General features: G+C 41.4%; 3 protein-coding genes across 3 annotated transcripts in view; 1 reads left to right on the top strand and 2 right to left on the bottom strand.

Annotated features, from left to right (window-relative positions):
• Positions 1-11,421, bottom strand: part of LOC147207779 (talin-2) — an 80,006-nt gene extending 68,585 nt beyond the window's left edge. Inside the window, exon 1 of the mRNA XM_086107299.1 lies at positions 11,294-11,421. The gene's annotated coding sequence lies outside the window, so the exon portion shown is untranslated. The remainder of the gene's footprint in view (positions 1-11,293) is intronic.
• Positions 11,422-13,127: 1,706 nt separating this feature from the next.
• Positions 13,128-15,448, bottom strand: ddx28 (DEAD (Asp-Glu-Ala-Asp) box polypeptide 28). Its single transcript, XM_086106187.1, has 2 exons — positions 13,977-15,448; positions 13,128-13,657 (listed from the first exon to the last, which is right to left on the bottom strand). Exons 1-2 carry the CDS (start codon positions 15,245-15,247, stop codon positions 13,258-13,260), a joined length of 1,671 nt encoding a protein of 556 aa, XP_085962313.1. The 5' UTR covers positions 15,248-15,448; the 3' UTR covers positions 13,128-13,257.
• Positions 15,449-21,561: 6,113 nt separating this feature from the next.
• The window catches only part of nfatc3a (nuclear factor of activated T cells 3a), a 54,377-nt gene continuing 51,855 nt past the window's right edge, over positions 21,562-24,083 (top strand). Inside the window, exon 1 of the mRNA XM_086107287.1 lies at positions 21,562-22,101. Within this exon, the coding sequence (XP_085963413.1) occupies positions 22,011-22,101 (91 nt within the window). The 5' untranslated portion in view covers positions 21,562-22,010. The remainder of the gene's footprint in view (positions 22,102-24,083) is intronic.

Genomic DNA, 24,083 nt, shown 5'->3' with positions numbered 1-24,083 from the left:
GCGCGAATGTCACATTATTTATTTATTTAGTCCCATAAATTTTCAGCCTCTGTGTGGTGCCGTGTCAATCCAGTTCGACCAGGGCCTTCAAAATCAGTCGTGCTGGCAGATGTAACTTGTGTGAGTGGAAAGTTTTGACATTTTTTATACCGGAGTAGGGAAAATACACAAAAAACAAATTCATACCAATTTCATATTTGAATTTAATTACTCAAAATAATCAATTAAAAATGCTTTTAAGATCTGTCCTTATATTTCTTGTTACTACAAAGCGCATATCCTTGCTAGGGTTCATGTGTGCGACTTCATGCCAGGAGTGTGGTCGATCTTGGACTGGTCGCCGGCCAATTATAGGGCACAAACAGACAAACAACAATTTATCTAACGTTCACATTTAAGGACAATTTAGAGTCTCCACTTAACTTTCCATGCATGCTTTTGGAATCTGAGTACTCTGATTCCAACAAAGCCATAGAAAAGTAGAAAACCCACACAAGCGTGGAGAGAACATGCAAAGACCACACGGGAATGCCAGAGGTCATTTTCATTTTTACTACCAAAACAGATACCTCTTCATTCTTACGCTTAAAAGAAACAACTCGGCTGTACTTGTGTGGGTTTGTTGCCATGCGAGCGTCCAAATGTTTCCCACCTCACTGTTGGCACAAGAGGGCGAAGGAGCACATTTCCAAAAATTGATATCTATGACTTTAATCTCTGGACCGGCACTTCACATGTATTTCTCACTCTAAAATTTCACCTGCCTTTACGGCTGCTCTGAGACGCATTTTATCCGCATGGGCCACTTCATAGGAGCAGCTTGAATAAGGGAACACATTTTCATGAAAGGAACAAAACAATCACAAAAAAAATCCCACTCCCCATCTGCCACTTTACTGTCATCTGCTGTCACAATGCACTAACATCAGTAAAATTTTGTACATAGTATTTTGCAAACCAAATTAATCAAGCAGCTAAAATGGAATAAATGAAAATACTTGACATAAAAAGCATAAATTGTGAAGTCCATGACATGTGTTGCCCGTGGGTGGGTGAATACAATCCTTCCTCCCTCCCTCCCTCCTTCACTCTTCTTTTTAAGTAATTTCCCTGAGGGTATGCACTGCACTGGGGAGATAAGTAACCCAACTGAGGACAAGCCTGGCATTCTAAGCCCCCCTCCCACCCCACCCCACGTCCATGTGAAGAGAGGAATGTGACAATACAGCATTTGTCTCCTTGCCAGCTGGAGAACAAGCTGCACACAGGCATGTTTGTATCAAACGTAAGGGTTTGCAAAGACGACTTTCCATTTTTTTTTTGTTTTCCAGTGTTTCAACTGCTACTGGATAATTGTGATTCAATTTCAGGAAGTAAACAGCACGCACTCGGGGCAAATTGAATCACATTTGACCCTCGTTTGACACTGTAACAAGGTCTCGTAATTCCAGCACTTCATGTGTGTGCGCAGTGAATGGTACAATTTAACGACAGCCATTGTGGTGTCCACAGAGCAAATGGGAACATGGCGGGTCCATGACTCTGAAACACCTCCTGTTTTGCCCTCCAAACCCCGACACACAACAACTGCACTCCAAACCTTTCACAAACACTCGTCAATCGTAATTTTTTTAAACCATTTTTTTCTTGAGTTTTAATTCATTATTAAACTTTGCACGGTCAAAAGCATATTAACCGATTCATCAAGTGTTGCCGATTGTCTCATTTGTTTCAATCGTTGAATATGAATGTCTTGAAGGAACCGAAGCAAAATGGAATGCACTACTGGCTGCAACCAGCAGTGGTGCTGTTGAGTCAGTAAAGATCTTTCATTGGCCTTCAGATCTAGGAACCTGATGCAGAGATGATACAGAATTTATAGGACTTCTTGATTAGCAAGCGATCGGCATAGATGTGGTCTGTTGCAAAGTGGTTGGGCATGAAGCCAACCTGCTGGGGAACAGTGACTGCTTCTGAATGCTGGAAGAGCAGGAGTGAGCAAGATCCCGGTGAAGCGTTTGCCTGGGATAGAGAGAAGATGAAAGCCTCTCTGATCGCCGCAGATGAGTCTATCGCCATTGCGGTTTCAGAAAGGTAGCATGACGCTTCTCAGTCGCCCACATGATCATGAGCAATAAATCGCATGGCATGCATGGTATAATATACATCTCTTCCATTGTATTTTAATAAAAACACAAAGTGAATTACTTGCATGTATTGTTTTTTTCTGTGGTCCGAACGAGATAATCAAATACATTCAATTTGAACACATCCTAATAGTTATACATTACTCCAGCTGGCATGATGTAGCAGGTGGATGGCCTCCTTCCAACTGGCTCCCTAAACTCTGTGGACAGGGGCCACCAAAATTGAAGCCATTAAGTGGCCGCTAACATGACCACAAGATACATTAGCAAACATGGCCCCACGAGGAAGCTAGACATATGAAAAGCCATGTCCAGTCCCTTTGACAAGCAACAAAGCTTTCTCAGAAGTTCTACCAAATACCAGGAAAGGAATGTTTACAGCTCAACACTCTGAATGCTGCTGCTTCTTCTTCTCCTTCTTCTTCCTGACGTCACTTTCTTCTCCCAGGCCTGGCAGCGCTCCCGTGAACTTGCCCTAAACTAATAAACACAGGATTGTTTCCCTTATATAGCTCGGCTCAAGAGACAACATCACAAGTCTTTGAGAGCCCATTTAAGACAGAATGGTTCTGGCCAAGCACCAAGTTGGGGTCGGGGTAGAGTGGCGGGGGCTGACAGAAAGACTGTGGAGCAGTCGTTCATTAATGGCCACTTAAAGCGTTATTTCTGGTCCCTGCCGTCAGCAGAGGTTTGGATGTGTCAAGTTGAGAAGGCAGCAGAGTAAACAAATTCTTCTCTCAATGTAAAATCCTGATGGTGTCTCAAACAGACTGTACGAAAAAGCCCGCTCGATCAAAGTCCAAAAGAACATGCATTTTCTCGGAAATAATTACAGGTACACCCTTTTATTGAAGACAAAGTAAGTCCTATGCAGTGGTAAATTGAACTACGAGGTTCCCAATTACAAGTTTTTTTTAAATTTTTTATTATGACTACTGTATAGCCAAGTTTGGGGGGGGGGGCTTTAATTATTATTTTTTCAACATTTGAGTTACAAGCCAGCACTCAAGTCAAGTGGGAAAAAAGTAGAGGCACACTTGCCGATGTACAAAATGAGAACACCAGCAAATAGCTGCAGTAACAAAAATGCATATCCCGAAACTTGCAAAAAAAAAAAAAAAACATGACCATGCTGCTGTCATCGCTTACTACTTTGCACCCCTTAAAAGGCACTATCATTGTTACGACTCATCCTGTCCAAGCTTTTAGTAATTGAACCTGTACTTTTTTGGGGTGGCTGGAGTGGAATAATGGAATTAGAGTTATTTTAATGGGAAACGTTGATTTGGCCACGTAATGAAATACACTCGAATGTACGTAAAAGGTACCACCGTATGTGTTGTACGCCTCAGTATATGATTCAAGCAAACACCAGTATAGAATGTTAGATTTTTCATTCCCAGTTTTACAGTACCTCCAAAGCCTGCAAATTCGTAGGTTGACTGACACCCCATTACGTGTAGGTAACTTCGAATCAGAAAGTTGACATGGGAAAAAGAACGGACAGTGCAAAGAGCTTTTGCTAGACATTCCAGACATTCCACACAAGTCTGTCGACAAGTAAAAGGACAGTGTCGTGTAGGGCTCCGCCGCACCCCAAAGGGAGCATGGTGAAAAGTTAGGCAGCACTCGTGGGATATTTTGGGACAGTTTCCAATGAAATGCCGAACACGAGGGACTGAACTGAACCCAAGTGTCAGGCTAAATGATCTTAACAACCTGTTAAAATGTTATCTGACTGGTTGGAAGTTTCCTCAGCACAACATTGCTTTGTGATTCTGAGACATCTCTACTGGATGAGATGGTCACACATTTTTCACACTTCAGTTATTGTCTCACCAGTTGAGACAATGTGACAATGTCGAATCATCCTTGAGCAAGATACTGAGGCCCCCCCCAGTTGCTTCTGATGCTGCGTTAAAAGTGCTTTGAGGTCCAAAGGTAGAAAAGCACTATACAATTGAAAACCCATTTAGCATGACCTTTCGTTTCACAGGAATCTACACTCCTCCGCAAAAGAATTGAAGCAGTTTCAGCGACGTGAACACATTTTGATTTGGCATGAAAAGATGAGTCTGAGGCAAGAGATCAACATTTCAGCTCTTATTTCCACTCCTTTGTATCGACAACCGATCAACAACTCATAACAGAGCACCTTTTGTTTGAAACCCACCCATGTTTCCATTGCGTGCCCTTTTACATCGGTTATTCACATAGGGCCATATTCTACTGCGTCTGTGAGAATAGGGGCACAGATGCACACTTTTCTGGTTGCGCATATTCTCCCGTCCATTCAAATATGTCAATTCGGCAACCTCATGACAGTTACACAACGCTGGGTGGGACAACCCTAAAATATGAACATTCCCCGTCAAATCTGGCCCCATGCACATTAAATGATCTCGCACTACATTTCACTAGGCAACACTGGGACCATCTGAACACATCCTCCAGAAAGGTGGCCTTATTCAAAGGGAGAGTTTGCCGCCAAACATTCTCAGCAAGAATCTAACCCTGATGGGAACACCAAGAATAGACAGACACCCCAGAGGCTGTGGGGGGGCAGACAGACTGGCGAAATGGGGGTGGGATACATTTCCATCACTCCCAGCAATGTTCCCCATAAGAAAGCTGCGAGTGACTCTGCAGGGGAATTCCACCTGTGGATTAGTTTCACACACCATGGTGTCATAGCCACTAAAATACTCCGATAACTGATAGAAATGTGGAAATTTGTCAACAAACGTGCTGAATAAACGAGAGCACCATTTGTTCACAACTTTGGGAGTTACAAGCCAACAGCTGTCGAGGCAGCAGACGCGGGCGCGTTCATCGCTAAAATAAAAAGGGACGAGTCATATACCTTTTTGGGTGATGGTCTCAACGGGCACTTTGTGTTATTTGCTCCGATCATATGATGTTAGCTGTTTGGTCTTGAGGAGTGGTCCTACATGCACACCCAATGCATGCTGAGACAGCCTCAATTCAAACCAAGCAAAATGCTGAAAAATCTGAGGTGTATGTGTGTGTGTGTGTGTGTGTGTGAGAAAAACAATTTTAGAATAGTCACTCTAATATACTGACAATGAACATGTGAACCAGCTTGTCTGTGTCTTGCTCGGACTGATCTAGGATTCTTGATGTTTTGTTTTTTTAAGGTGTTAATAAGCAGACTTAGTCAGAGTTTCTAGTTTTAACTTTTGGTTGGGCCACTCCTTGATTTGATGGATACATTTGGGAAAGATGACGTTTCTTTGGAAAAAGGAGTGCTCGGAATTCAAAGTGTGAGAGCCACCTGAGACAGTCTGAAAGCCAGCAGTCTGGTCATGGACCAGGCGCCTGATTATATTTCTTCCCTGTGAAGCTTGAAGGCTGCAGGAAGAACCAATACATAGAAAGTAATATCTGAAGAACTCAGGTCACAGTGATGCTTCAACCTGGCAAAAAGACCCCAAATAGGGATATACTTTTAAAGGGGACATATTGTGAAAATTGTATACAAGTCTTTGGTTTAATTAGCTGGGGGGGGGGGGGGGCTTCACGCATGCACCATTTATTTAAAAAAAAAAAAAAGCCTCACGTTTGGAGAAAAATGCTTCAACTGGGCAAATATTTTTACTCGCAATGATATAGTTGAAGTAAGGACGAAGAAATCCACGTGATTACATTTTCATATCTTGTAGCTCGAACAGTCCACATACTGTGCATACATATGGTGCAGTAATGAAAAAAATCTGGCCGTGTGCACTTCATTTCAACAGAGGCAAGTCGAACATTTTTCAGAAGTGGAAAAAATTAATTAACAAATAAATTGTATTTTAGATTAATTATGGGGGGTGCTTTCAAAATTAAATTTCAATAACAACATGATTATTTTGAGCAATTTTTAGGAGGCAAATAAGGATATTTTGGGAGGGGGGGGCGCAGGGGTGCTTATGTATATAAATACATCCAGACAGCTGGAAGAGATCATGTGACAAATAATTCTGGAAAGCTCATAAAGAAGACACCAGAAAGTAGCAAAACATAGGTGTCATTCATCTCACAGTGATGACTGTGGGACCACCGTCTTTACTTTTACCTTTTACCAACTTTGATGATCCAAATTGAAACAATACGTCAAGTGCTTCTTTTTTTTTTCAAGTGGTTTTAAATAACTATCAGATACAGTACGTGGTCTAGCTGAAGGCACAAATCCACACTGCCTTCAAGTCTAAATTCACGTGTTACTCGGCGGCTTCCTATTCTGTGTATCGTGATAAGTCAAGGGGCCCTGTGCTGCTCACCCTGAAGTTGGTACAGTATAATATATACGGCGATACGACACATACATGGTGTAACACGGAAGGCTATAGCATATAAGCTCCAATACTGTTAGTTATTTTTTGCACAAGATATGGTATATACTCCTCCGAGTACTGTTGTACTATATACCTCGTTGGCATGTGTGTCTGCGCTTGTGTTCGAATATAAGTTGTTCATAATTTTTGCACATTTGAGGCTAGTTCTCAATTTGGACTGTATATTTGAAGTATATTTGTACTTTGAAGTCAAGATGGTGCCCGAGTAGGCAGCCGTCAGCAAGTGCTCTCATGAGCCTTGCTTTTTTTGTTGTTTTTGTGTTTGTTTTGTCACTTTGTGTTTGTTGTTGCGTCGTGTGGACCTGATGTGGACTTTTTTCAGCATTTTTTGGCCACGACATTCATCAAGGAGGAGACTCTGTGCTTGCGCCTTCTCGGCAGCATGGGTATACCAGCACTGTTTTTGACTGGGAGGAATGTCGGCGCCATTTGACTGTCGTTGCTGGACAGTCCCGGGGCGCTTGTGTCTTGCGCCTGTAATGGGCAGCATTTTTCACAGCCCCGCTTTGTTCAGCGGAGAGATCGGTGCTGTTGAACGGTCTGCGGCTGGATGGATGTAAGGCTTGAGGAGCCGATGATGAGAAGAAAGGAGCGTTTGCGCGGAGCGCCGATGCGGATTTGGAGCTGGGAGTCGCGGCTTGGAGTTTGAAGCGGATTACATGGGATAGGAGAAGTGAACTAATCTCTTTTCGTCAATGGACGCTACAGCTTCGCGTTTGCTTTCAAAACTTAGCTTGTAGCAGATGTGAGCACATTTTCAGCATGACGTCTCTGATCCACTGGAGAAAGGACACTTTGATCCTCTCCTCTATCATCTATAACTGCTTCAGACAACAAAGTGTATGCAGAAAATTGGTGAAGATTGCACGACTGTCTGTGTCCTATGTGTTGTGTTGTTATTTTTGTTATTTTGACTTCAAAATGGTGCCGCGAGAGTGGCTGCCTTTCCAGCAGCTCCTATATTTTGTTGTTGTACTTCTTCCTTTCATAACTTTGCTGCTGTGAATTGGGAATTTCTCCGTTGCGAGGCTAATAAAGGTTTTCTTATCTTATCTTATCTTATCTATTAGCATTAAGCTAGCAAAACTTTGTAAATGATGTGGTTTGGTTAAATACAAAACGTCTCAACGTTTTACATGTAGCTATACAGAAAACCTTAACAGAGAGCAGCAATAAACAGCTTTTAAGCAAGCACTTGGCCTCATTTGTGAATAATTGTTCGCCATCTGGCCAACTGTCGCTTGATGTGAAGTTCGCTGCCACCATAGTTAGCACACCTAACTCAAAATTTTGCTCGCTATTCAAAATTAAAATTGTCCAAAGACGGCTCATGTCTCAAAAGACTCGTGAATAAAATACAACGAATTGCAGAGGCTATTGTGTGGGCGGGCCAACTGGGTGGGGGGCCCTTACAACCCCCCGCCAGTCGACAACTGTTTATAAAGTGGCATCCAAATGTACAGTATAAGGCTAACATGTGCCTGTGCTTGATGGGCATTCAGTTCGAAAATCTTCCAAACCTCAAAACTGTGAGCCTGTGTTAGGCAGACATGCTTACCACTGATGAAACCTTTTATTTGGATTCTTAAAAAGAAAAATGTCTCATTTGAACAAGCTTCCATATAAAGTATATTACAGTTTTCCCCGTTCTGAGGACCATTTCCTTTCTTATTGGACTGACTATTATTATTATTATCACCGTGATCGTAAGGCTCAATACTCTCAGAGTCATGTGCATTATGTTATATGTGATGAACACTATGGATCATTTACTTCCTTCTCCTCAAGCCTGTTTTTATGCAGGGCCAAAAATCAATAAATAAGCCACGCACGTCTAATGAGGAGTTCGAGACCACACCCCTTCACACATGCTCACTAGAGGCCATTCATCCACCCGAGGCTCATCAATAAACAAATCGACCGGGTCGTTTTACAGTCCGATGACGCTCACGTCTACATGGTGATTTCAGCACTGAACATGTGAACAGTTACGCCGCAGCAGAACGGTGTTTGTTCCAGCGTCCCGCTTTGAGAACATTAAATTTAAGTGGCAAAGAACATTACTGCTCACGACCACTAAAGCCATCATGGATCAGTGCTAAGGTAATGAAAAAGCTCTTCATTTGTTCCTGGCCGACAAGAACGTCCAAGATAGTTAGGCCACTTGAAGTTAATGGACAGGGAGCTGTATGCTAAAACAGCCAACATTAAACTACAAAGGACGGCAAGGAAATTTTCAACACAGGTGATTAGCGATCAACTTGAAAATCAATTTTGCATTTTTTTGTTATTGTGTTTTTTTTTACACATTTCCCAGGTGTTTTAATAGCATCTCTGTGAAGAATCATAATACACTTGACATCCTTTTTCCTGTCCTGCAGAAATTAGACTGTTTCGAGAGCCACCGCCCTCTGCAAGTATAACCAATTTGTGCCAAATCTGGCAATTTCCTCATTTAAGTCAAAAGTAATATGGAAACAGATAAAGACAAAAAAAATTCAAAAACAGTCCAAGTGATTTGCAAATGTTTATCTCCCATCCCGTTCCAAGTATTGAAGGCCAAACATTCGGCGCCACCACAACAATATGCAATACGTAATTCATTCTCCACTCTGAGAAACATGTCTTCAGACCACATTCAGACAAGGCTTTATAAAAGGCTGAAAAAACATTTATTCAGCTGCAGTTTGAAAAACACTCATTCCAAAAATGTGCCACTGTGTGGATGACAAAGTTGAATATATGAATGTAGAAACGTTCCACATTCGTCACCACAAGTCTTCAAAAGGTCAGCAATAGGATTTTTTGTAACTGTAACGCTTAATGTTGAATGTTGAATGTGTGTGTGTGCGTGCATAAAAACAAACAAAAAAAACCCCACCAAAACAAAAGGGGTCCCGTTGCCTCCATTCAACCTTGATAGTTTGCCATGACCTGGATTACTGCGAATCTCGCAAGTCATAACAGATGAACCTTTTTTTAGCAAGTGCACTAGTATTTCATATTGATATTATAGCAGAAAGTTAAAAAAAATGACTGGGAATCATCCCATTAGACCAACAATTTGTGAACATTTGATATTAAGCAGGACTCCATGTCTTTCTTTGATAGTTTGGATTTGACAAAAGCAATGCTGTCAGTCCTTCATGAATTACCCTTTTTCACTGCATGGTGAGTTTCCAGAACAGACAGAAATTAAATTAGCGGTCACTGACCTTTTTCAAACTGAAAGCAACTTCTTTGGAACTGATTAATAAGAAGAGCTAAAAATCCGCAAGGTGGTGACCAGACATTTATTTTATTTTAAAGCATTATACTGGATACACAAATACTAAATATGCACATGAGTTGAACATAGTATTTACAAGTATCTACTCTTAGGGTCTTCATCCTCACATTACTGTAGCACCTGTGATTGAATGAGTGTTGCCTGGTGTGTTGAGTGATGTCGGTGTCTGCCAATGAGAGTGTAGAGCTGGCCGAGGATAGCTCTGGCTATTAAGTGGCTAACCATTAGCCATTCCACATTCGAGTAACTTGGCATAAATTGTGACCATCGACAGCTCATAAATGTGCTAATTACATTTCTCTTGTATTACCGTTTGTTCAAGAAAGGGACTGAAAGTTCATTGGCTGCCAAGTATCCTTAACAAATAAATAAATAAGAATAAGTAAAACAAAATTAGGCTGCAATATAGTGAGACGGTAATAAAGCGAACTGTGACAACAATGAGGGATGACCGTTTACAAGTTATTTTCAAAATTGTCATTTCAAAATACAAGTGTGATGCAACAAAAAAAACTTGTTGGATGCAGCTCACTGGTGTACGCATTTTATAATAGGGCTACCGGATACTTATTTGGCCTGCCAGAACCAGGTGACCCCTCAATTAGATGGCTTGCGTGCAGGCAGCCAGGTGAGGTCAAAGGAAGTTCTATTGACCTCCCTTATTTCTCAGCTCAACCTGCATGATGAAAAGCGCCCAAGCATTGTTCTGCGAAAACCTGCACCATAAAATTGTATGATCTACAATATATTGACCAGATTATACACACCACTACACAAAGCATGATGGAGTCATAGCAGGCTGCTCTACGGGAAGGGGTGTGGCAGTGGAGCCATGGAATCAAACGTGCATGGAGAGGCTGCAGGCTGATTCCACGCATGTACACGCCACTCGCCCTCATAGGGCACCGATAGCATGCAACAGACAGCCTCTATCGAAGATATGAGGAAGCAATACAATGAAGTGAGGAGGATGCAACACGATTCATTGGGGGTGGTGATTGCATAGGCCAGGGGCGGGGTCATAAAACAAAGTTGCAAACAATCCATTCAGTCATGCTTCGAACCCGTACATTAACATGGCGAGAAGCCGCGCATTCGAATTTGCCCCAACACCCTCCCACGCCACCCACTCCTTCGGACAACTCTCCAAACAAAAGCCGCCAGAGACGCCTCTTCGGCGGGCATTCTACAGCAGCCCGTACCGGTGAAGCCGCCGGAGGGACCGGCTCGTGGGTATCAAGACTCCACAAGTTGCGCGTCGATTCAACGAAGCATCTCAGCGTGTTGGGGGGACACAACTTCACCGGTCGATGCACACGCACGCAACACAGCAGCAACCACGCACACGCGGCGCTGGTTCTTCTCCGTTCAATAAGCGCCGATAGCTCGAGAAGGTCAAGCGGCTTTTCGGCGTGTGCCGCAGGAGAGATGTGCACCGAGGTAATCGGATTACAATGTTGCAACAACAAAATACATTTAAAAAAAAAGCAACCTACCTTCAGACGCTCCACTGGCGCATCGCAGGGCGCACCTTGGCGGAGAGTTCCGCTGATTTAGCGGCAAAATAATATCCTGTGCGGTGTGATGGGAAATTTCCAAGTGGCCGGAATGGTGTGTGTTCATGTAGGGACAGAGTGTGTAATGCGCGTGAGTGCTTGCGCGTAAAATGGGAGGGGGAGCAGATCCTCCAGTGGGGGCACAAAAGGAAATACGTCACTTTAAATGGACCACGCATTGTAGTCCAATCAGCCACTCCCACACACTGTCAGCGGGGGAAATGAGAACAATATATCAATTCTATATTAAATAAATGACGTGGTTAATATATATATATATAATATATATAACATCCATGAATTGCAATTTTCAATGAAATAATTTTTAATAGATTTGCAATTCAATTTACAATAATCGTTCAAATAATTGTTCAAATGTAATTATTCATTTAAAAATACTGAAAGCGATCTGAAATAATAACTTTATATTTTTATATTTAAATTTAAAATGTTCGTGAAATATTTGTTGCACAAGTTAATTATAACATTTGCGTTTTAATAATTGAAAAGATGTATTTTTGAGGAAGACACATTTACGTGTCAATCATTATATGAATAGATCGAATATACCAAATGTCTTTCACGCATTTCTGCATGATTTAATCAACATTAAAATATAAATTATATGCACTGAAAGACACGTTTATATGAAGCAAAAAATGAAATAACATTTTAATAGCTTGCTCTTATAATAATTGGTTTCCCCCAAAATTATTTGAGTGGTTATTAGTCGATAAGGTTTTGCTGAAGGTTTGGCTGAAGTAATTAATAGTGAAATGTATTTGTGATAGTTGATAAACTGCAATAATTGTTTCCAATAATTACATAATTATTGACAACGTAAAAATGAATTTATATTTAAAAGAATACATCGATATTTGCATAGAAATAATTTATAACAAATTATTTTTAATCAAAAACTGTTCTAAATCTTGTAAAGCGCTTTCAGATGCATTTTATTTCTATTATAACGTGCTATATAAACAAAGTTGAAGTGATTGATTAGCCAGTGGACAAGTTCTTGATGGAGATGTTTGTATGTAGTACTTCATTTGGTTTCGGTTTCAGTTAGAGGGGGAAAAAAGTAGCAAAGAATACCCCCTAGTCATGCAGTTAATAGATGGAAGGGAACAGTTGTGTGAAAATCCCAGTAAAATTCCAAACATTCTGATGGAATCGCCATGTTGACACATCTGTCTGCTACCGTAATCTCCACATTTCCCACCAGCAGCATCCCACCCTCCACCCCAAAATGTGATCTGTGGGAGCGAGACGTCTCCGGGAAAAGATTTAGATTTGGATTCATTCCCGTCAACTGCGCGTAATCCATAATCTGTGTGGTAACATTCCACGTAAAAGGAGGCCAGAAAAAGTTTAACTTGGTCAGCCGCCACGTTACCTTTCATCAAGCTACCCACAGCAAAAGTCAGGAAAAAAAAAGAGATTTAAAAAATTCCCTTCAATCTAAGGCTTCTTGGGGAGTGCGCACGCACCACATCAAGTCAAGGTTTCAGGTTCGGGCCTGTGCCCATTGAAAATGGAGACGTGTATAATTAGCAGCATGAGAAGTGATTCTCAAGCAAGAATGTAGAAACCACTGCAATGCACAACAAAAATAAGCATTAAATAATGACCCTGGCAGAGTCGCTACTTTTATTAAAAAACAAAAAAACGAGGATGTTCTTTGACCTAATCTTTTTTTTGTCCAGTGAGCAATCGGAAGTCAGACAAATGCTACCATCTAGTGGTTAAGTACACACAGTGCGGCTTCATCCTCAGGGAAGAAACATTTATTTGGGGATTTTTCACCCTCATAAATTAACGAACGTAATGGAAAATAGTTAGGTGGACATTTATTGCATTATTAAGAGAGTATGGTTTGGTTTTTCCAAGAGTTATGTCCATCACCTCAACTCTTCTGTCTCATTTACGACAGGTTTTGGCTCGCGTATCTCAGACTCCATACCAGGCAAACTAGTTCTCCTCCGTGCCGCCATCTCGATCTTCTGCACAAGGTCCACCTCCCATGGGTGTGTGACGAAGCTTAGTACCTGGCCACCGTCACACCCCCCGGCCCTTCCCACCCGACCCGCCCTGTGGATGTAGTCCGTGTGCGACTCCGGGAAGTCATAGTTGACCACCAGGCGGACACGGGACGTATCCAGGCCTCGCGATGCGACGTCGGTGCAGAGGAGAACTTCGGTCGTGCCTTTCTGGAAACGGTGGAAGATGCCCGCACGAACCACAGCCGGCATCTCTCCTTGGAGGCGAGCATGTGGCACCCCCATCTCGTCCAGGGAGTACCTGTTGTGGAAAATAAAAAGACTCACCCTGAGATCAAGAATACCTGAAATAAATCTTCAAAGATAAAATAACCTGCACAGTATTTATATATAATTCAGGGATTTCATCCTCTATGGTCCACGATACTATCAAATCAATTACATCGGATTTTCCGCAGCACATTCAATCTTTCATGGCACACTAATGTGCCAGAGCACAGTGGTTAGTAATTCCAGTTCTAATTCAGCCAATTGCATCTTTCCAGTGGTTCACTATCGAAGGCTAAGGAAAACCAGTGAAATAAGTCGTACTATAATAGATCAGATTTTCAATGACATACCCCAGCCAGTTGACGGTGGAGGCCTTGTTGCAGAACACAAGGACGGCGTTCCCTCCAGATGCTCCATGTTCCTGCTGGAGCCGTTTCAGATAATGGTTGAGCTCAAGGACTTTATCCTGCCCTCTCACCTTGAGGAAGGTCTGCTTCACGTGCGGCATGAGGAAGTGCAGCATCTTGCTCTTGATAACAACCATGTTGCCGAGATCAGTCACCCGGCTGAGGACATCGCCGACCCCGCCAGGGAAGGTGGCCCCCACCACCAGCAGTTGGGCCTTACGTGCGGGGCCTTGTGTCTCGCCCGGGTTGCGGGCGACTTCGGTGTGCCGCAAAATGTCCTCCAGCATGTCGGCAAAGCTCGGGTCAAACATAGTGTCCGCTTCATCCACGACCAGGAAGCGAAGATGGCTTAAGTCCAAGCAACGTCTCCGCAGGGCTTTGACAAGAGCGCCAGGAGTGGCTACTAAAATGTCAGGAATCCCTTGCTTGAAGACCCCCTTGATGTGGCCCACGCCCCGCCCGCCTCCTACCGTCCTCGTCACCTTGCCCAATGGGGCACACAGGCTCCTGGACACAGACGCCACCTGTTCAGCCAGCTCCCTGGAGGGAACCACAACCACAGTGTGGATTTTACGAGACCCCTCCTCATAAATCTCTTCATCCAGGTGCAACTTGTGCACAATTGGCAGCAGATAACTCAGCGTCTTCCCACTTCCTGTCTCCCCTGCACACAGGATGTTGTGACCCCTCATCACCTTGGGGATTGTCTGTAGCTGCACGGTGGTGGGATGAGTGATGTTTAAGCGTTCCAAAGTCTCCACCAGCTCACTGGAGATGTGCAGTTTATGGAAGGTCTTCACTGTCTTTTTAATATCCTCCTCCTGACCGCTTAGAGACACAAAAGGCGCCACAGATTTGATGTTGTTGACGGTGAAATAATCCCCGAATGACTTTTTATGCTTCCATCCTTTGGAGCAGAGTAGAGGCTCGTCAAACTTAGCGTGCGTGTATCCTACAGACTGGTTCAAACTAGCGTTTCTGCTCTGTATGAGAAGCTTACCAGCTTTGCTGGTGTTGATGTTGTTCCTACTCCGGGTTTGCTTCACATTCTCAAAGCGATTCTGTATGGAGCAAGGGACGCGAATGACAGGGATCTCTTCCGGAGAGGCCGTGCAGGCCGAAAAATAAACAAGATCGGTCGAGAATCTGTTTATTTTAGTCCTGTAAATTCTAGAAGAAGCAAGTGCCGTGTAGCCGGCCTTCAGAGACCACATTCTGGTAACGTCAACTCGACCCTGCTCGCGGCTAAAAAGTTTGCAACGAAGAAGCGTGACTAAAACATGGACCTACCAAATAAAACAAGGCGGTGAATCCACCGGGGAATATTCACTAATTAATCCAAAAAGCAAAGGTAACGTGCTTCCTAAACGCCAAAAACTAAACGAGAGGACCATGGATATCTTGACGATTGTTGATGACGAGAGGGAGGGCGCGGGTTGATGACGTTCATGACGTACGTTCTCTGAAAAAAAGGATTTGAGAAAGGAAAAAAAATAATAATTTAACTTTCAATGTAAAACTAACTATAAATCGCGTATCTGTAATTAAAAAAGAGTCGCGTTTTAACACTAAAACCGTTGGAATTGATTCTTTTAAATTTTGTAAAAATCGATTTTTAGGTGAGACAATAACATTTCGAGCACATAAAATCACACAAACTAAAGTCTATTTGCTTTGAATTCAGCAGTTCTTTGCTTAATTGATATGTTTTACTCCAGTCATGTTCCTCTCTCAACTACAAATGACTAAAACGGTAACAACATAAAACAACAGCAACCACTCACAACACACAATGCGTGTCTACATACAGTATACGTGTTTGAATGGCGACCAGCCCAGGGAGTACACCACCTCTCACCCAAAGTCAACTGGGATAGGCTATCCCAGCACTGCTGTGTTTTGTTTGTTTTCAATATTAATAAAGCGAACCAACAACTCTTACACCGTAATGTAAAAAATCCTCAATAAACCGTGGACAGGCAAGCAGTGACTCTGCAGTTTTGTAATGAGAACATTCTAAAGTCAACTTTTATTAACTTTTTTTTGCGACTAATTAAAGCATCAAAGTCGGTTTGTTATTGTGCGTCTGTCCTGGGATTCCAAGGGGGATAATCCAGTGTTGCTGCTGTGCCATTGGGCATTTAAAATCATAACGGGTCACTAATCTCCCGTTTGTATCCAGAGAAAGGGGTCCAAAAAGGGAGTTACTCTCCTGAATGTGTTCATCAACATGTTTCAGTCATCACATTTATGTGCTGCTGGGTATTGTACAATTGATTGTACACAAGCTGGTCTGCTGAATGAACTCAGTGCCGGTCATTGATTATCAGTATCATCAAGTCTGTTGCAAATTAATGTTGTAGCTGTTGGAATCTGGACGCCAACAAGGAAAACTCTTGATCACACTCATGCCATACACGGTGTATCTGCTGATGTTTGAATGATCCCGTTTCCGGGCCTTCAGCCTGCTCGTCAAACAGTTTCACCATCTGACCACTAAGGGGAAGCACAAACCAACAACTCTACAGTGCACTTAAGATAAGATAAGAAAACGTTTATTAGTCTCGCAATTGAGAAATTCCCGATTCGCAGCAGCAACGTTATGAAATGAAGAAGTAGAACAACAAAATATAGGAGCTGCTGGAAAGGCAGCCACTCACGCGGCGCCATTTTGAAGTCAAAATAACAAAAATAACACAACACAACACATAGGACACAGACAGTCGTGCAATCTTCACCACATTTCTGCATACACTTTGTTGTCTGAAGCAGTTCTAGATGAAAGAGGAGAGGATCAAAGTGTCCTTTCACCAGTGGATCAGAGACGTCATGCTGAAAATGTGCACACGTCTGCTACAAGCTAAGTTTTGAAAGTAAACGCGAAGCTATAGCGTCTTACTGTATGTCCCTGTATTCAATAGCAGAATCGAAATTTGCTCTCTCCAAATAACCCGTACGTTTTTTTTTTTCATAGCGTTTGACAAAATATAAATGATGATATTTACAAATATTAAACATAGATATATTTTATAAAAGATGGTACAGTGTATGAATGTTTCCCACAATTCTGAGGTTTGGGGTTTGAATCCAGGCTCCAACCTCATAGTTTAGAGTTTGCATGTCCTCCCCCTGCTTGCGTGTGTTTTCATCGGGTTCTCTGACTTCCTCCTAAATTAAAAAAAAAGTATGCATGTTTCGTTTCACTAAAGTTTCTAACTCGTCCTTAGGTGTGAATGTTAGTGTGGATCCTTGTTTGCCTGTGTGGTCCCTGTGATTGAGTGGTGACAAGCCAAGGATGCACTCCCACCTCCCACCCAAAGTCATCTGGGATAAGTTGCAGCTCACCCTTGACCTTGCCGAGCATGTGCGACAAAGAAAATGGAGGGATGGAGGGGTTTCCCAAAGAGCTCATGAGGCCTTGGGGGGGGGGGGGGGGGGTGTTGTTTCACATTTATTTAAATTCACACCTACTGTGTTCTTCATCATATTTGATGAAAAATATGTTAACATTGCGGGAATATATGTCTTTTCATCTGTATGGATTCTGTGAGGGTCCGAGGGACCACATTTCTAGATTGAGTGAAACCCTTCTCTGCACTGAGTTAGACGTCTTCCACAAATAATTTTCCCCGTGCTTTATTGCCTCGGTGAGTCTGCATCGGTCCACATTCTAATACAGCACTGCATGTAACTTGATATTTGTTGACATTTAGCAAACACCTGTTGCGTAGGTGCTTACGTTTGCTTTTCTGCACCATGTGTGTGAGTGCAAATCCTTGAAAGGAGAGTGACGCCTCAAAAGCGCACCCGAAAAAATTGTGTGAGATGGGGAAATGATGCAGCTTGCTTGTGTTTTTCGTCAAGAAGAACAAACCACATCGACAGCCTCCCACACAAATTGCCTTTGTTATCTTCTCCTTTTAAAGGTCATCTGAAGATGAAGATAACAGGTGCAGGTATAATTGAAATGTGACTAGGGTGTGTACGCAGAGGAGAAAGTTCAAGCCCTGTCAAGTGATTGTCACAAAGTAGGATACAAAAATATTATAAATTAGACATCCTTTTTTCATTATTTGATGTATGTGTGTGTGTGGGTGTGTGCAGTTATGTTCAGAATAACAGCAGTGTTTAAAAAAGTAAATAAAGCTAAAAATCCAAACTGTATTCCCATCAAAACATGAAGAATAATGTATTAAATGTTTCCTTTCGGCCTGCATGGGTTTGACTAGCTTTCCACGGGTGACAGTAGTTAGTCGACCCCATTGCACACAGATGTGAAGCAGTTCCGAGAAAGGGTGCTGTTAGAATTAAAAATCAATTTGGTGATCCACTAGAAAGCAAAATATTCAAACTTTTTTTTATTTTTTATTTATGCAGTAAAAGTTTGACTTGAAAAAATCCAATATATATGTAAAGTAGATCTTTGAAGCAGTGCTTATAGAACTAAATTAGTTCAGGATTCATACATTGAATACATGAGTTTGTATAGATAAATGCAACACTAATGCCGATGAATATTGTCATTCATACAGGACATTTCATTCTCATGGCACTGAATCACTTGCGCCTAAACTAGTCTGGTACTCTTAGATGTTTCTCCTCTCATCTGAACAGGCTTCATCAGTTTGTGCAACAAGTCTTGGTTCGGACTGTACCATTTTCACATCTGCAAGAGAGGACATGTGAAGCAATTCTCAAAAACATTGCATGTACAGCTAAATATCAGCGACTCAGAGGAAAGGCATGCAAAAATATTTAGGTAGGTTTGTTTGTTTACACTGTAAATGTTTGAGTTGGTCTGTGATTGGCTGGCGACCTGTTCAGGTTGTCCCCCGCCTACTGCCCAAAGACAGCTGGGATTGGCTCCATCACGCCCGAGATCCTCGTGAGGATAAGCGGATTCGAAAATGGATGTATGGATATTTCAGTTGGTAAAGAAAATGCAATACAGATGTGAAACAGCTTTCGGAAATAGCTTGATAGCATTTCAGTGGCTCACAGGAAAGCAGACTAGTCAAGTATCGTTTATATCGTAAAAGTATGAATTTTAAAGGAAAATGCAACTCAGAAACAGTGCTTGTACAATACTACTGTAATACAAAATACAGTTTTTGCTTGGATGTCAATTCTTACATGATTTCAATTATTCATGTTAATAATATTGGACAATTTATAACATGGATGGAGTCTACTATACCTGTATTGATGAAAAGTATTACAATAAGATGAGCTCTCAACAAGTACAAATGGAAGTGTCAATAATTCAAAGAGTTTTGCAGGATTTGCGAACAATTCAAGAAGCTCATACATCGACTGTACATGAGCACCGGTTATGATGATGTTTTTGCATTGAAATAAAAGACCACAGGAAATGTGATATTGATGCTTTCAGATGTCTTCTGTGCGCTGAACGCCCACATGCATCTGGCAACGGTGTCATAAATAAGCGGGTGCTGTCTACTACGCATGCATTTTGCCTCAAGTGAGAGTTTGGAAATGATGCAATGTTGTATTTTTCAACTGAAAAATAGGCAACTAGTGAAACATGTACAGTCCTGTCGAAATCCATTGGGTGGTTTATTTTAGCAATGTCATAATGACTAGAATATCACTCAGAAGAACGCACCCCACAGCCTGGGTTCAAGTGTTGATAAACGTAAATAAATAAATAAATAAAAGTCTGTTGGTCCAAATATTCATGAGTTTGTTATCTACTTCCTGGTTTATGGATGTTTATGGACAGACAGGAGGGAGATGAACAGATTGCATTGGTGTCATTGTGACATTATTGGTAAACACATAAAATATATATTCCTCTGTCCATGCATCCTTTATCTGAATTGACACAATTTGCTTCCTTTTTTCATCCGCCATCCATAGACAATGTTGTGTGCAAATTGGTTTTAATTGGATATAAGTGTCAAAATTAATGCTCTAAAAAGATTGAAGAAAATTAAAACAAAACTAGTAGAGGCCTGATACTTTCGCATAGTATTCTTTATACTTTTTTTGTACTGCAAAATTACGTTTTTTAAAAAAAAAATCAACACTGGACCACCTTAATTAACCCTATAGAAAGTTACAACGTCACCCTTCAATCATTATATTTTTATGACTGCCTGAAATAGCTTTAAAGCTTTGTTGCAGAGCTTATCTGATAGCCGCAGACCTCTTGATCAAATGCAAACATGACTCACATTTACACAGTGATGCATAAAACAACACACACGCTGATGTTTAAGGCCTCGAAACAACTCATTAGAGCTTTACAGTGCATTTGCCTGTGTGAGTATGTGCATGCGTGTATGGCCGCCGGATCCCCCAGTGAAGATTAACCTGAGCTTGAAGAGACTGATGGGTATGATGCAAACACAAGATCTACAAAGGAGTCAATCAATCAATCTATCTATCTATCTATCTATCTATCTATCTATCTATCTATCTATCTATCTATCTATCTATCTATCTATCTATCTATCTATCTATCTATCTATCTATCTATCTATCTATCTATCTATCTATCTATCTATCTATCTATCTATCTGTCTGTCTACAGTATATCCATCCATCCATCCATCCATTTTCCGAACCGCTTGATCCTCACTAGGGTCGCGGGGGTGCTGGAGCCTATCCCAGCTGTCTTCGGGCAGTAGGCGGGGGACACCCTGAATCGGTTGCCAGCCAATCGCAGGGCACACAGAGACGAATATCTATATTTTTTAATGATTATTTTTCTTAATCCTTATTAGTTGGAATGACTTGGTTCATCTGTGCATCTGCTTTAAAAATCAAATGTGGCCCTTGGGCACAAAGTTGTCCAACCCTGATGAAAAATAATTACACTGGCTGTTTTAACAGCAAAAATGTGAACAATATATCAAAACTTGCTGGTTGTTAATTAAATTACATCACTGAAGGATTACCAATGGACAGCAATATATTTTAGATCATATTTTTTAAGTAGATTTTTTTGGATACTTTAAACTACAGTAATTAAAATGTAATTGTAAGTTTTACAATATTTGTCTTCATCGGAGATTAAAGTAAACTTTTTTATTATTATTTTTGCGCTGATGCCGAATCTGTCCTCGTTTTTCTCTCTGCACTTCAGGGTTTCATAATAAAAACAATAATAATAATAATAAGAAGAATAAAAATAAGAATAATAATATGCGAAATAGAGTTGGTAATACTTATGAATGAGGTTTATGTTCATCAACAGGTGTTTTTTTTTCATCGTTATAAATGACAATGCATGGTAAAGTCGTATTGCACAAGCTTTTATAAATCAAACTTAAAAAAAAAGCTCCTGATGTGCTGAGACATTTTTTTAATCCGATCCAGAAATACATTTAGGGGCACTTAAAGGCATCTGATTCAAATTTCCTGTTGTATTGACCAGTGTGATCCATTTTCAAGAGTTGGCATAGCAGTCGTACACAACAACAAGCGCGCGCGCGTACGTGTTTGTGTAGGGCGAACGCGCGCGTGCGCGTGTGAGTGTGTGTTGTGTCTGCTGACATCACAGCTGGAAGTGCCTTGTCACGCGGGGTTAGTAAAAGTTGGGATCGGAGCTCCACGGGGCGAGAGAGACACACAAGTCAGGCCGGCGCAGAGGCAGCAAAACTGGGCTACAAATTACCCGACCGTTCGCTGACATTACGACGAACAGTCAAACACGACCGGGAGAGAACTCTTTTTGTTAGTTTGGAGACAGAGTGGCACACACGGCGTCTTTTTTCCGAGGTTAAATGTTGTTTTTGGCCAAATTAGAAGACTGTTTTGGATTTGTGGAAGTAACGAAGGACACTTTGACTGCGTGATTCAAGCGCCAAATGAAGCAAAGTTGAAGTTCAGCGGCGGCGTCGTGCCACTCGGTAAATGTTGCGACGTTTTCGGAAAGCGTAAACCTGTTTCGACGGTCGAGCGGCGGCGTGGGGGGGTTTCAGAGACTAGTGAGCCGAGCTGTCAAACCCGATGACGACGGCAAACTGCCCCAGTAATGAGGAGCTCGACTTCCGACTCATCTTCGGGGAGGACGGACAGCAGCAGCAGTTGGGCCCCGCAGGTCAGTACGCTTGCCCGGTGCCCCGATTCCTCCATTCATACTCAACCCCCGTTTTTTTTTTAAAACTTGGCTTCCTATTCGCTACTTAACCTCTGTAAATTTAACCTCGTTAGTTGTGCTTGAGAAAGTCAAATGTTTGCACATCACTTTTCTATGGCCGCCTGCCAGAGAATAACAGCAGCTGTCATTAGCCCGACATGCTAACTGGTAGTAGAAGTCCTATTGCCAGAAAAAAAAGTTTAGTGATGTTTGCTTTGCTTTTAAGATCTTACTGCAGTACTGTGATAGAGCTATAAACAAGAACAGGTTTACTGAAATCACAGAAATAATCACAATGTAATTGTCACTTGTACTACTCATTACTTACTACTTAATGATAATTTGGCTTTATAAATATTTACACTTACTGTACAGGGTTTTAGTGCATTATTAAATACTATAAATTGTGCTATTCCCCATTTGTATACGATAAGTCTAGTTAGGTTCTGTCCCAATCAGTTCAATTTGTCCATGTTTCAGAAAAATTTTACTAATTGAAATAGAAATTATTCGACCCCATAGTCAACTGATCCCTGTGAGTTTAACTGCAGCACAAGGTGTGTCAGAAAAGTCCCTTGACTGGTGTCACAAAAAATATACAGTAGTTCAAAGTAAACCCTACCGTGAGTTTTGTGTGGGCCAGATGATCGACAAGCATGTCTGCAAAACGATTCTGCTGTGTTTGCTTCGTTTGGTGTGTGAGGAGAAGTGAAAGTTGTGGCAGGACTACTTCGCTGCTCATAGTATCCTGAGCATCCAACAGTTCCTGGCAGATAAGGACATTGTTGTGTAGGAACAACTTCATCAATACATCCCTCACCTGGCTCTGTTTGTTTTTCTCCTCTTTTACAAGCTCAAAGAGGTCATCAAGGGGACTCGTTATGAAGACATGGATGACAACACTAGCTGTGGAGGATTCTGTAAGAATCCTTCCAGGAGTGCATAAAGGTGTTAGCAGAGAAGGCTAGGAACATGTGTAAAAATACTTCAATTGTATCTGAAATATCTTTAGTGACACCAAAACATTTCTGACACGCATACATTTGGATTAAGTGTCAAAACGGTCACTATCATACTGTCAGCCCTTTAAAAACAATTTTTTAAAAGTAACATTCTTAACGGTGTACAAAGAACTGCTGTATAATTAAAGCCATACAAAAATTCTTAAAAAAAAAAAAATTACTCACTGCAGCATTAAAAAAAGCAGATCGAGAGGCACACTGAAGACAGTCAACTTCATGCATCATGCTTTTTATTATTCATTTGTTCCATACGACTGATAAAAGAAGTCAGTCGCGCTTTATTTTCTTTAAAACAATAAATGTCTCTGTCTAAAAGCGCTTGATGCAGTGTGGAACGCATGTTGATTAGGCCCAAAAAATAGGTCCTTTTGATGCCTTGCGCGATATTGAGACATGTCACGTGTCAATGATTTTGACTCAAGAAACTTTTTTTTTTTTTACAAATTTTATGAACAAAGTAAAACCTGACAAATAGTCTTCATCCTGACCATTTTAAGAGGCCTGCCGCACTTTTTATCTTTTTGTTATAGCTTCATAAATCAAGGTCGATAGCCAAATAATAATAATAATAATTAAAAAAAAACAGCTTTAATAATAAAACCCCGAGTTGCTTCAAAGAGGATGTGAGTAGGTGTTGGATGTTTTGCACAGTACATCTAGAATACTCCCAAATGAGGCATGCTTGCAGCTATTTAAAAACAACGCATTTTAACCATACTTACTGTACATTCGGTGTGATCTGTTATTTGAGTCATGATTGAGTCAAATCCAGCATTTTCATAAACTGGTCGATACTTTTATTTATTTTTTTTACTCTCTTCAATCACACTGTCTTTAGATGCTTATCGGTTCGGTCATTGACTCCAAACCAGGAGAACCAATGAATGCTGACACTGTTTATATTTCTTAAACTTTGGAATA

This window comes from Hippocampus guttulatus, chromosome 3 (genome assembly GCF_054856545.1).
Source record: "Hippocampus guttulatus isolate MCC_2025c chromosome 3, RoL_Hgut_1.0, whole genome shotgun sequence".
NCBI classification, from domain to species: Eukaryota; Metazoa; Chordata; class Actinopteri; order Syngnathiformes; family Syngnathidae; genus Hippocampus; species Hippocampus guttulatus.
This window is presented reverse-complemented; position numbering and strand designations above follow the sequence as displayed.